Source organism: Cyanistes caeruleus, chromosome Z (genome assembly GCF_971803275.1).
Source record: "Cyanistes caeruleus chromosome Z, bCyaCae1.hap1.1, whole genome shotgun sequence".
In the NCBI taxonomy this organism is placed as follows: Eukaryota; Metazoa; Chordata; class Aves; order Passeriformes; family Paridae; genus Cyanistes; species Cyanistes caeruleus.
The window spans coordinates 28782074-28794988 of record NC_141732.1 but is presented as its reverse complement, the minus strand read 5'-3'; the positions used below and the strand labels follow the sequence as shown (position 1 = coordinate 28794988).

General features: G+C 37.9%; 2 protein-coding genes across 34 annotated transcripts in view; one reads left to right on the top strand and one right to left on the bottom strand.

Annotated features, from left to right (window-relative positions):
- SHOC1 (shortage in chiasmata 1) overlaps window positions 1-12915 on the bottom strand; it is a 94934-nt gene that overhangs the window by 58434 nt on the left and 23585 nt on the right. The gene's annotated exons all lie outside the window — the stretch shown is intronic.
- The window catches only part of LOC111941255 (uncharacterized), a 37726-nt gene that overhangs the window by 9450 nt on the left and 15361 nt on the right, over window positions 1-12915 (top strand). For 6 of the 33 annotated variants that reach the window (XR_002869918.2, XR_015281065.1, XR_015281057.1 and 3 more), the window contains one exon: window positions 3027-6960. The exons of 8 other annotated variants lie outside the window; for them this stretch is intronic. Coding sequence is in view for 9 of the 25 variants with exons in the window: in XM_086869325.1 (XP_086725451.1) it covers window positions 3027-3155 (129 nt within the window). In the remaining 16 variants the exon portion in view is untranslated. Of the gene's footprint in view, window positions 1-31; window positions 800-1630; window positions 1741-3026; window positions 6961-12915 lie in introns of those variants that run through there. 19 more of the 33 variants (XR_015281054.1, XR_015281056.1, XR_015281051.1 and 16 more) reach the window with 13 other exon arrangements.

Genomic DNA, 12915 nt, shown 5'->3' with positions numbered 1-12915 from the left:
TCTTTCTTCTTTACTTTTCACTGTTCATTAGAGGTGTTGCCACACCAACAGGGATTATCTATTTACTCCCTCAGCAGAAGAAATGAATATTGGTAGCTGTTGGAGGAGACATGAGACCAGGCTGCATGTAAAGGAGATTAATGTAGGAAGCTACATTTAATATTTCAAAACATCTGTGAGTTGCTGGGCATTTTTACTTGGTTTCTGCATACTTTCGTCATCTGTTGTGTTTCATCTTCTACACCTGATGGACCACAGAGGGAGACTTGTTTTGAACTGACATTAAAATGCCATAAAAGATTAATGACTGAAAACCCACTGTCCACTGTTTACTGAAGTGTTGTATTGCTGACATTGTAAGCATTGTTGAGTAAAATATTTTCCAAACTCTGGCCTTTAGTAAATATTTGTAAGCACCAGTGCATTCTCTTTATCATGGTATGTAAAACCTAATGGCAAGAGTTTGATTTTTTTTAAAGAAATTATCACACAGAAAATAGAGTCTATAGATACTTCATAGCAGGGACAGATTGTTTAAAGGAAAAGGTCCAGTTCTTCTAAAATGTATGTTACTGATGGTAACCACGAGCTTTTATTAACACACAGTGTCTAATATATTCTGGGGACTGGCAGTTTTGAGGATGTTAGTTGCTCAAGAAACAGAGATAAAACTAGAAGTGTGCGGTGTGCTTTGCCTTATCTCTTAAGTGCCATCTTCTCACTTCTGATGCCAATTCTTATTCTTCTCCAAGCCTGACTTTGAGTAATGTATTACAACATTAAATACTTGGATCATGGATCAAAGTGTCATAATTATTGCAAAATGTTTTTAAGTCAAGTTTCAGCTGATGAATGTATTTGAACAAATTATTTGGTATAGTGAGACCTTCCAAGGGTAATTGATGTTCTGTGACGGAGTTCTTTTTGTCTTTGCTGCAGTACATAAGGTCAGATTTTTTTATACTACAGAAATTAATTAAAGTGATATTGCCTGGTTTCCTGCTGAAACATTACATTTAATGTTAACAGCTAGATTAATGGAAAACAGGAAAATGTAGCTGGTGTAAATTCTTAGGATCATCAATGTAGCTGGAACAGCTTATATGCATAAACTGTCCCAATGGGCTGTAATTACTCTGTACTTAGGAAAAAGGTGGAAGAGACACAGCTTTGGAAGGTGTAACAAAATGTTCACATATGGCAATACCTGTTTGTCATGTGTCCCTAATACTGCTGGACTGTGCTTGCAGTGACAAGCAGCATTTGCTTCTGTTTCACAAGAATATTCAACCCCTGCTATGTATGTCATTTGAGCTTTTGTGCTGGGACTGCCCTCATTCTGAGATGAATTTGTACACAGATATGTTTTAAGTTCCTTCACGTGTCCTCCTATTTACCCTCCTTCAATTCTGTGTTACTAGCAGTGTCTAAGCCCATTTCTTCTACTCACTCGGAGACATCTGTACTGTTACTTGAGTAGTGGGGTAATTTTTGTATTGACAGAAGGTCAGCAGGAGAGACCAACCGTAGTCAGTAGGCTGCATCTTTAATTCCTGCTAATACTCCTAACTGCTGTCCTACGCTTACTTGGTCTACAATAACTCATACTACTGTGCATTTTTTTCTTCAGGAAAGTCTAAACATCCAAGTTCATAAAGGAAGAAGCTTAAAAATCAAACACCCTTTCCTTAAACTCAGGATCAGAAAAGTTTCAAGGCTTGGACCCTCACAGCATGCCAAGTAATCCCATTCTGACATCCACTTCCTGATGTCTATCCATTTAATTCATCATGTATAGTTTCCTTGCTATGTCACACAGCAATGTTAAATTATAAAATTAGTAAGTTATTTGAATGAGAAAGCTTCTTGCCCTGCATGATTTGTAATGCATAGGTGTAAGAATGATACAGTCACACAAGAAGTGTTTTGCATAACATAGGTGATGTTACACTTCCAGAGCCTTATTGCATGTTCCATCAGTGCTGCAGGGAGGACAGGAGCATAGTTCCAAGACTCTTTGACATATTGTCTTCTGCAATGTTGATATGTCATGTCATACTTTTGGTGCCTCACTCACTGTCAGAAGTTTCGAGACTGTCAGAATTCCCATGTAACTAATAGGACATTGGTTATAGCTTTTGCATGACACTGGAAAATTAGGGAATGTTTTCATAATGTATGTGGCCTAAGAGGAAGTCCAGCTGAAGTTTCAGTCCAGCCAGCTCTCCCTATCTGACCAGGGTGACAAGAGCAGAGAATTACTGTTGGAAAGAACTCTTGAATAGCAAAAGTATAAAATTTTTAAATAAAATTCTGTACAGAGATGCAATTTGTATTTTCATAAACTAAAGAGAGAGAAGCAAGTCCATATAGAGATATTTCTGATGTACCTATTACCCTTATGAGTTTATCTAACCTGAAGTAAACAAGAAAGGACAGGTCTTTGGTTCTTCAAATGACAGAAAAGATGTAAAAAATTCAGGCTGTGTTCAATAAGCTACATTGCATGCCTGGGTCCTGTTTTGTATTGTAGTATTCCAAAATGATGGTGTCCTTTTCAGAAATGAGACTCTCAGCTGTAAAAGTTGAGGCATGCCTTGATTATTCATTAATGCCAGACTCCGCCACAAAAATTTCCATGTGCCATGAAAAAAAAAGTATGTGCTCTGAACTGAAATTAATGGGCAACACCACCATTTCAAACAGTTTTGTTTGGTGATTTTTGTTTTGTTTGTTTGTTTTTTTTCCCATTTGAACTTTATTTGCACTATAATAATCATTTGTCTAACTTTTACTTGAATGAGAACTTTTTGATCTTTTTTTATTCTTAAAGCTGTCCTGTAAGACAGCAGGTAGTGAAGTGAGCCAAAAGGTTCCTTCTGTTCTTTTCGGGTGGGTTGTTACACTCTTGAAATAGAAATACGTGTATAATATAAAATGTCTTCTGGGACATTTAACACTTTACTAAAAGCTATGAGAGCAAGATTGCACAACAAAGTAATCCCATTTATAATTTCTTTTGACAGGCATCCAGAGGCAAAGAAGCAATTCACAGCTCACAGATTACACAGAACAGAGGAACACAGGGGGAACATAGAGTCTTTGTTTCTGCTGGGAAAAAAAATCAAACCAGCAAAGACTTTCCTCAGTTTTGATGGTCATTTTCTGAGGGTAGTTGTGTCCCTGCCTGCAGCTGATGTTGGAGACACTGAAAATAAGAAAGCAAAGATAAAATTCACCCTTAAAATTAAGTAAAAATCAGCTACTCCATTCCCTGATCTTCATGTCCTCCATCACTGTGCTTTGTGTAGTCATACATTGATCAAGTATTTTCTTTTTTTTTTTTTTCCTTTTTTTTTTTTTTTTTTGGTGTGTTTTTGGGTTTGTTTTGTGTTTTGTTTTGCTAAGATGAACACAGTTGCTGTGACTGATACTTGTTCTGGTAGTTGGAAGATAGGAGTGTAAACCACGGCACTATTATGCTGCACTGGCAACGTAGATTTCATGAGTGAGTGAGCTTAGGCTTCAAATATCCTTATAAGCAAATGAGGTTTTGATTTAGTCAGGGTCAGTATTACATACTGAAGTATTTACTCAGGATCTTTTTGGAAGAGAGAAACATATTTAATATTACAAAATTCTTTGTGTAGATTACTCAGCTGACAGTGATTCATCACTCACATTTCACTTAGTTTTCACATCCTTAGGTTCTGGGTCTTGAGATGCCATTTTTACATGACTGGAAGATTTACCACAATACCGGACAAAAATAAGCATGTTTGTTTTTTGCCTTGGCCTGCCAAAATCCACTCCCTCCTGCTCAGTACTTAGCTATGTGAAACTTGGTGATAAGCTACACCTCTGATTTTGTGATTAGGTCTGCATAATTCTATTTTTGTCACTTAAGTGAACAGATAAAGACAAAAACACATCCCAAAGGGACTGCAGTTTAGGTTGGATGTGATTGAAAAAGATAACAAGAAAATGGAAATGGGAGGAATGATTACTAGTGAAAGGTAATAGCACCTTGCTTGTTTGTATGTATATATTAAGCCCATTGGTATCATTAATAGAACACTTTTTGCAGATGCACATTGTGTCTCACAAATTCATGATGAACGGTATTGCAATCTGTGGGCAGTTTGACAAGAAACTGCTCAGGAGTTAGCAGGACTGGCTAATCTTGGAAATGCACCCAGCAACGAGATGTTTTGATTTTGAGGAGGCATTGTCTAAATCAGGAAAACTGAAAAACTTTGTTTTTAAGTGAAAACACTTAGAAAGTGTGGCAGACAAAACAGAGAAACAAAAGTAATCAGTAATTCTGAAATCCCTGTCTATGGAATCCCCATCTACAATATTAAAGCATGTTATGCTACGTATTTGAAACACCTGTTACCAAATGAAATGTCCACGAAGTCAGAATGCTACAGAAGATATCACAGGAATCGGTATAAAGGACTCTAAGGCTGAGAGGGCTTTTTCTGACACTGTAGCAGAATTTTATCTGTAGCAACAAATAACCCTCAGTTGAGCAGCTCTTGAATGTAGCAGAATGATAAAGCCTGCTTCGTGCCTGGTCTCTTTCATGCAGAAATGTCATTATTTGACCTCCACTCTCAAAGGGTTCACTGCATGTTGACAGCAAGTGTGTCCAGTACAATGTGTAAAAGCAGACCAAAGAGCAGTTTGCAGAGAGTGTTGGCACACTGTGTTTCAGAGCTGTGCAGTCTGTGTGTGCTGTCAGCATGTCTGAAATAGTCAGTTAATTTTTGTCATGGACTGTACATATATACAAAGCCATGACTTCAGTTTGCAGAATGCTTACCCAGTCCATGTTCTCTAAAGGACTATAAATAGTACCTATAAAGATGAATGACTACAGAAGTCACCATGGGAAACGGATAATTGGATTTGGGCTCAGCCCCTTCTTCATTGAATCATTTCCTTCGTTGTTGTAAAAGGGCATTTTGGAAGGGAAGATGGCAGCACTCAGCTTCCCTGCTAAGACTGGGCTGTGAAGGGCATTTGTCTTGTGGCACCACATCACTGTACAGCCTCAGACCTCTTTGGGGACAGTGCTGCTGCTCAGCCATCAGTAGCACTTGTCCTGTTGGTGAGTGTAATGGGGTTTTTGGGTAGTAGAATGTCCCACTGAGCCAAGACAGCTGGAGGTTAATAGACTGGAAAATTCAGAGCATGAAATTTGCTCACTGTCTTAATACTTGCAAGAATTGTCATCCCAGCTGCTGCTGCTAGTGAGCAGCACACAAAAGGAGGCTCAGCATGGCTCTGTGAGAACTCACATGCATGCAGCTGTATGGGGCAGCTGGTTTTTTCATGTGACTAAATTGTGGGAATATATTAGAAACTTACTAAGCCTTGTAGCACACAACATTATTTAAAGATGGTGAAGGTTATTTCATTAGTAATTCATACCTAACATGAAAGTCAAGAAAGGTATTCCAGGATTTTTATTTCTAGGAAATTTTGGGGACATTGATTATTCCTTTCTGATTAAATTTAATAAAATTTTATTAGGTATGATATTAGTTAGCATACATTTGCAGAGAGTTGCAGCACATACACTATGCAGCCTCAGACCTGGTTGGGGGAAATGTTGCTGTCCTGTAGGGGCTTGTCCTGTGTGTGAGAGTCCTGATGTTTTGGGATAGTGTGGTCCCACTGAGCAAAGTCAGTGTCTGTTTAATATCTATTGCCCTAAGGGCAAAATAATAAGTGAGGTTTTGTTGATACCTAAACCTAAAACAAATGCACTTGACAGGATCTCTTTCTGGTTCTTCTATGAGGTTCTCACTGAATGTCACAAATGTCTTCTGCAGTTCTAAGCCTGAGAAGATAGGCTTTGTACATGGAAGTTTAATGCTATGAGATAAAAGCTTCTCTCAAATGCTTGGAGGCATCCACAAGTACACCCTTTTGCCTTCACAATACACAAGATTGCAATGGAGTAGTCTTTACCACCAACCAGGGTGGCTGACATGGGTTCCAGTGCAAACCTGGACCACATTTTTCCTGTGTTCTCAACATGCAGTGAAGCCACCTTGACTTTGTAAGTGAATTGCTTTGATGATACATGCCCAGATGATCCAACAGAATATTACCTTCCACCTACAAAAAAAGTATAAAACCAGATGGTTGTTCAAGTCAAACCTTAGAAAAATCATCCCAGATTGTAAGTCTGCTGATGAGGTTGATGGATCATTTGAGCATCCAAGAACAGACATCTTGGTATCACTCCTACCCTGTGGTCACAACCACCTGATGTTTTTTGTCTAGCTGTGGCCATTGTCTAGCACTTCAGATAATGGCTAAACTCCACCCCACAGCCTCCCTCCCACCCCCACATAATACATATGAAACTGAACATGTTGTTCTCACAAAACCACAATCATTCTAGGTTTTGGGGGATGTGACTGCATGAACTTTGCAGAGCAACAAATTCTATGGTTACGCCTAAGGTGTCTTCCCTGACAGATCTCTCTGGAGACTTTAGGAAGAGGTGAAGGAGACATTAAGAAGATTTATCTTCTCAACAATATTTAAGACTGATAACAGTAAAATAACTGTTTACAGAAGTTAATTTGTGTGTTAAAAATTAATTTAAATTAAATTAAAATTTTAATTTATATTTAACTAATTAATTAACAATTGGAAATCACACTTGCTCAGAGATCCTTCATCTCCAACACTGGAGATTTGTTGAAAAGCAATGGAGAAATGCTCAAGCAGGAGTTGTAGGCTTGATGCAGAAATTGCTGAGTATGTTTCTCTGAACTTCAAGGAATTCAGTTTCTGTCCTGTCTGTCCTCAGAAGCCCTGTGCCAAGTCATTAAACAAAACACTTCCTCAGAATCACATAGCTGCTCTTAAAGTTATTACTCTCGGATCAAGTGTTAGCAAACCTAAACAAATTAAACAAGTACTTGCTGACTCACATTTTGGCTAGTGTTGGTGCTTTCTGATATCTGAGATAGGGTATTACTGTCATGTTTGGAGGGGTAAACAAAGCACAAAAACTGGAATATACTGCAGGAATAAAGTGCTGAGATGAGTCAGTTTAGGAAGCCAAACAAGGATAAAATCAATAACTTACTTATTTGATAGGGCTGGTTATATGTCAGCTTAACTCTGTGATCAAGCTGGTCAAACAAGCATTAATCGTGTTGGAAGAGGTGAAGCAAGCACAGAAGAGTGGAGAGAGAAGTAGGGCAGCTGGATAATTTAACCACTGTCTTCAGCAGCAGCTAAAATTATAGTTCATGTGTACCCTCCCCCCCCCTCCCCCCCCATATTTGATTTCCTTATGATAGATATAATGGCTGATGAGTTCCATCCTTTAATTCTAGCAAGATGGAACATATGTAAGGCTTGTCAAATGACACGGCATTCAGACACTACAATGATGGCATGGAGTGTAAACATCTACTCAGCTCAGGAGAACAGATTTGCTTCTGTAATTATCTGGGTCTCAGGACAGAAAAAATGGTTGATCTGTAATCAGCATAATTTCTTAAGCCCCCATACAGCTGCATGGCAGTGAGTGGGAATGTGGAAGGGCCCAAAATTGGCAAGTAGCAGGCCAGGAAAAACAGGGAGGCAGGAGCTTCTTAGAAAAATTTCATCATTGAAGTAAGGGCACCACTGAGACAGGCTGTTGGGTTCTCCATCTTTGGAGACTCAGTAAGATCTCAAGTAACTTAGTCTAGTTTATTTTGTTTTGAGAAGGGGCTGAACCAAAAGCCTGAGTACAGGCTTACAAATATAAAGAGTATTTTCACATTTAAATAATTCTGTAACCTCATTTTAGACCTGAAGTAAGCAGCATATGTGAGTGATAAAGAGGCTTACAGAGAGAGAGAGAGAGCAACTTTCAAATTACATATAAAAAGCTCCGAGACACCTATAATATCCATAGTTTGTATTTGATCTCTAGCAGACAAACAACTTTCTTTTTTATAATTATCCTCAAATCATGGAAGTCTCAATCTCTAATACACAGGTGTTAACTATGACATAAATCAGGAAGGCAGCAATACATCCATAAAGACCTTTCACCATAGATGAAGGCAGAAAAAACAATAAGTAATGTTTAGTCCCTACCTGTGATTTCCCTATTTGATTTCTTTTCTTTTGCATTCTTGTGTTTTCAGGTAGCTTTGTCATTGTTCTCTATGAGAGCAGGTATATATTGCCTAAGTACATGTCAAGTAATTTCACTCTGCATGAAAGCTTCTCTCTTAGTCTAAATCAATTGCAAGTACATATTTTTCTTTCTGTGCCTTGCATAAAAGAGCACCTGAAAGGTTACGGTGGAGACTAGATCCTAAGTATAAGCACATAATAAATTATATTTTCATATCATTTAAACTAGCCTGAAATGATTTTTTGTTTTGTGAACTTATATAAACCTTAAAGTTCTGAATGGAATACTGTATTACTGCTTAAAAAAATAATATCTTAAATAAAGAAGAGCATCTTTGGGATAGGTAAATAGTTGGCTGAAAAATGCTATAGGGACTCATTCAGGTATAGTCCATTGTTCTCAATATAGGTATTACTTTTGCTGATGCTACATCCCATTAGACACCCATTTTAAAATGTTTTTCAAATGCTGCATTCTGAAAGCACAAACCAACTAAGTTAAAAAACTGAGAGGCAAAGTCCCATTAATACAGTTATCTCAAACTCTTACATGTTCCACCTTAGCCTTCTCAACAAGATGGTTTGAAAGCACCCTGCCCCACTAATTACAGGTATTTATTTTCTGTTTTCACAACATTTTCACTCCACAGGTTTTAGAAAATGAATGATTTCAGATTCACAAATCCTCACAGTTAGATAGTGTTAATATTCCCAGAGTATATGTGTGTATATATATAAAATTATGGACAAATTCAAGCAGATGTGGTAATGGAGCTTTTCTTCTAAAATTCAATGACAAAGCTAAAAGATCACATAATCATTAATGATGAAAAAGATCTCTAGGATCAATTGAATCCAGCTGTTAACCCAGCACCACCGTGCTCACCACACCACTACAGACACCACATCTACATGTTTTTCAAACACTTCAGGGATGGTGATCCCCTTACTTCCATGGACACTCTGTTTCAATGTTTGACAACACTTTTGGTGAAGAATTTTTTTCTAATATCCATCATAATCCTTCCCTGGCACAGCTGTTTCTTCTTGTCCTGTCACTAGTTGCCAGGAGACAGGACTGACCCCCACCTAGCTCCAACCTCCTTTCAGGCAGCTCCAATGAGTGATGAGATCTCCCCAGAGTCTACTCCAGGCTAAACACCCCCAGCTCCCTCAGCTGCTCCTCATATGACATTTGTTCCAGACCCTTTGCCACGTCCCTTCCCCTCCTCTTGACTTGCTCAATGTCTTGTAGTGAAGAGCCCAGAACAGGACACAGCACTCAAGGTGTGGCCTCACCAGTGCCCAGTACAACAGGAAAGTCACTGCCCTGACTGCTGGCCACACTATTGCTGATACAGGCCAGGATGCTGCTGCTGGCCTTCTTGGCCACCTGGGCTGGCTCATGTTCAGCCATTGTTCACCAGCATACCCAGGTCCTTTCTTGACAGGCACCCTGTCCCAGCCTGTAGCACTGTGTGAGGCTGTGACCCAAGGGTGCTTCACCTTGTTGAACCCCCTTGAATCAGCTTTGCCTCCTCACTTCAGAATGGAAATTTGAACTAAGACTACTTATCATGGGCTAAATGATACTTCAGGTTCACATCTGTCATTGCTCCAAGCAATGGCTAGCTCAATTAACTAACCTTTTACTTAAAACAGCCTGCTGAAGAGAATTCTCAGCTAGTATCAAACAGCACCAACACTTAACAGAGATGTACAGAATGAAATGGCTTTATGTTTTGTTCTTGTTAACAAATTATTAATCTCAAATACCAAGCTACCACTGTTTCTTTGTTGATGCCATTTCCCTCCAGCCCATGTAGGAAACAGAAGGCAAAATTACCTCCACTCAGACTGTATACTTTATAGCACCTTTGAGAAGAGAATTTCTGTTCCTTCAAGCTTTGGATTTGCTCTTATAACTCAAAGTGGCTTTCTGGTACTCTGCATCTCAGGTATTTTTCAATCCTGCCTGTTAATTTTAAATTAACAATGTACCAACTACCGTTTCATAGAAGAACAAGTAGCAGCTTAACCTATGTGCAGTTTGGATTTCTAAATGTATTTACATAATAATAAGATATAAAGGTACTCCCATGCACAATTATCAAATGTCAACTTCCTTGATTTCATTGTAAGATAGCTGTCTTACAATATCTACTATGATATTTTAGGAAATTCTGTTTTAAGGCTACCTAGCTTTGCCTGTCAATCTTTGCTGCATATGTTACCTGGGATGTTTTGGTCCTTTACTTTGCACATAGTGATTGAGAAGATATGCCATAAATAAGTACAAGAATGGGAAAAAAGCACTTGTCTTTTACTCAAATGGACTTTTTTTTTTTTTTTCTTTTTTTTTTTCGTGGAAAGAGAAAGAACAGGAAAGGCACTTAAGATATATAGATAGCTCTGAGCATAATGGCAGTTTCACTGTTGGCCACTGTTGGCTTTGCACTACAGACCTCCTTTGAACTGAAGCTGGTACATTTAGATTTCATCAGCAGAAGTACTTTCTGGTGCAACTGGCTTGTAGTATTTTCATGCAAATGACACAGAGGATAAAACTAGATCCTAACTATAAGATCACTAGGCAGATTTGGTGTAGCAAACACATTGCAAAAAATAATAATCATCAATGACAGGAGAGAGCTGATTTCTTCCCACGTTGTGCAATACTTTCATGCAATATTCTTCCTCTTATCCTGTGACTTCTTCCCACATTTTGCACTGCTTTTCTGCAATATTCTTCCTCTTAAAAGAACTTTATTTTCCCCCATGATTTTTCTACTAATGTGATATATTATAAAACAATAAGAAGTTGATATATGGTCAAAAGTTTAGTTTAAGGAGATAAAAAGCTCTCAGTGCAACTAGACACACATTTGTTTCACTGAGAAAAAACCTCAGATTTCATAGTTTTTAAAACAAACCATCATTTTAGTGGTGTGACTCATTACTTCAATGGTAAAATGGGCAATATATATACAGATGTATTTAACCATGTCTTCATCCTTAAAGGCCAAAAGATATACAATTTGCAGCATGGTGTGTTTGGGAAAATTGCAGCTTGGAAATTGTCCCAGCTATGGGTTATCTGTATTCTGAGTTTTGAGATGGCTCATGTATACACACATTTGTGATTTTAATAGCAGCAAAGCTCATCTAATCATAAAGTTAGCTGGGGTCTGAAAAGAGATATTTTCAAACTGTTGAGTCTCATTCATGATTTTCAAAGAAGACAGGTAAGGAACTTTAAATGCTCAGACTATTGATATGTCAGTTCTTATTATTTGTCTAACTGAGCGTTTTTAAACTATTTTTTTATCTACACTCTGTTATATGGCTTCTGCTGATAGTTTACTTATTGTCAGTTTGCCAACGTAGGTATGTATCTGGAGAAGAGCTCCTTTTGAAAACAGCTATGAATTTGATTCAGGAAAGGTTGCTCAGGAATTAGCAACACCCAAAGGAACAAGAAGGCAAACATTTGAATAATTTGTATGTATTCTCTCTTTAAGTCATAATAATGGGAGTGTTGTAAGTGCAGAAGTTAAGGCACAAAGTGATGATAGATCCCGCAAAAGTGCAACTGTGATTTGGACATCACAGCAAATTCTGAAGAAAGTTGCAGCATTTCTTAGGCCTTTTATTAAAATGGAAAATCTGAAAAAAACCAATGCATATGTGATTTTAAGTCTGAAATACTTGTTGCAATAAGAATATTTACTTAAATAAAACAAAGCAATGAAGGTATTTACAAACATATGGTCTTTTAGCCCAAGCACGTATGACATAAAACCTTCATACTCCTAGGAAGAAAATAACAGGGTGGTAATTCATGAATGACGAACAAATTGAGGCTTGCTGTCACCATTCCTCAGCTTAGGATCATAGGTACTCTATAATACTGCAAGATTTACTTTTGCCAGGTATGAAAGACCACAGATGAAGATCACACAGTTGACTATTCTCAGTGAATCCATCCAAGATTTACAGAATAGCATAGTGAACGACTCCTCTGCTAAGGCATGCGGCTAAAAATATTTCTTTCCAGTGAAAGTACCATTTTCTAATTTTGCACTGTGCAAAAATCTGCTTCAGTAGAGCAGTGCACTTGGCATCTCTCTTTTACCAAAAATCAGTACAATAAAATTTTTTAACAACAATGTAGCATTAAGAAATATGTAGCACAAGAAACAGGTATATTCTTTATTTGGCAGCAGATGCCTGAGGGGATATTTCCTCTGAAATACCATGCATCCTGAGTACAGAAAAGGTTCCTGTGTATATGCTATATTTTTGATACTATAGATAGGTTTTTCAGAAGAAATACATATGCAATAACCACTTCCCTGGAGCCATTAGCATTCCCTCCCATTGGACCATGCGTTCTCCTCTCCCAGGTGTCCCTCCAGTAGCTGGTGATTCTAAAGTTTTACTTGACTGCCTTATGAACTTGGTACTATGTCCTAAATTAGGAGAAAAGTTGGCATAACTGGCCTAGTTCATTAACCTACAAGTCTTTAGATCAATGAAGTATAGTTTCTTATTCCTTTCCTTGGTTAATGTTTATTGTAGTTTAAATAGTATGGTTCCATAGGCTAATGATTTTACAAAATGATCATTGTATTAACTCACCAGGTGCAAACAATTTTTCCTTCTCTCCCATACTCCTTCCTGTGTTGTGGTGGGAAAGTTGAAAAACAAAAAAGTTTGAAATGTTGTCACCATCCATGCAACTACTCT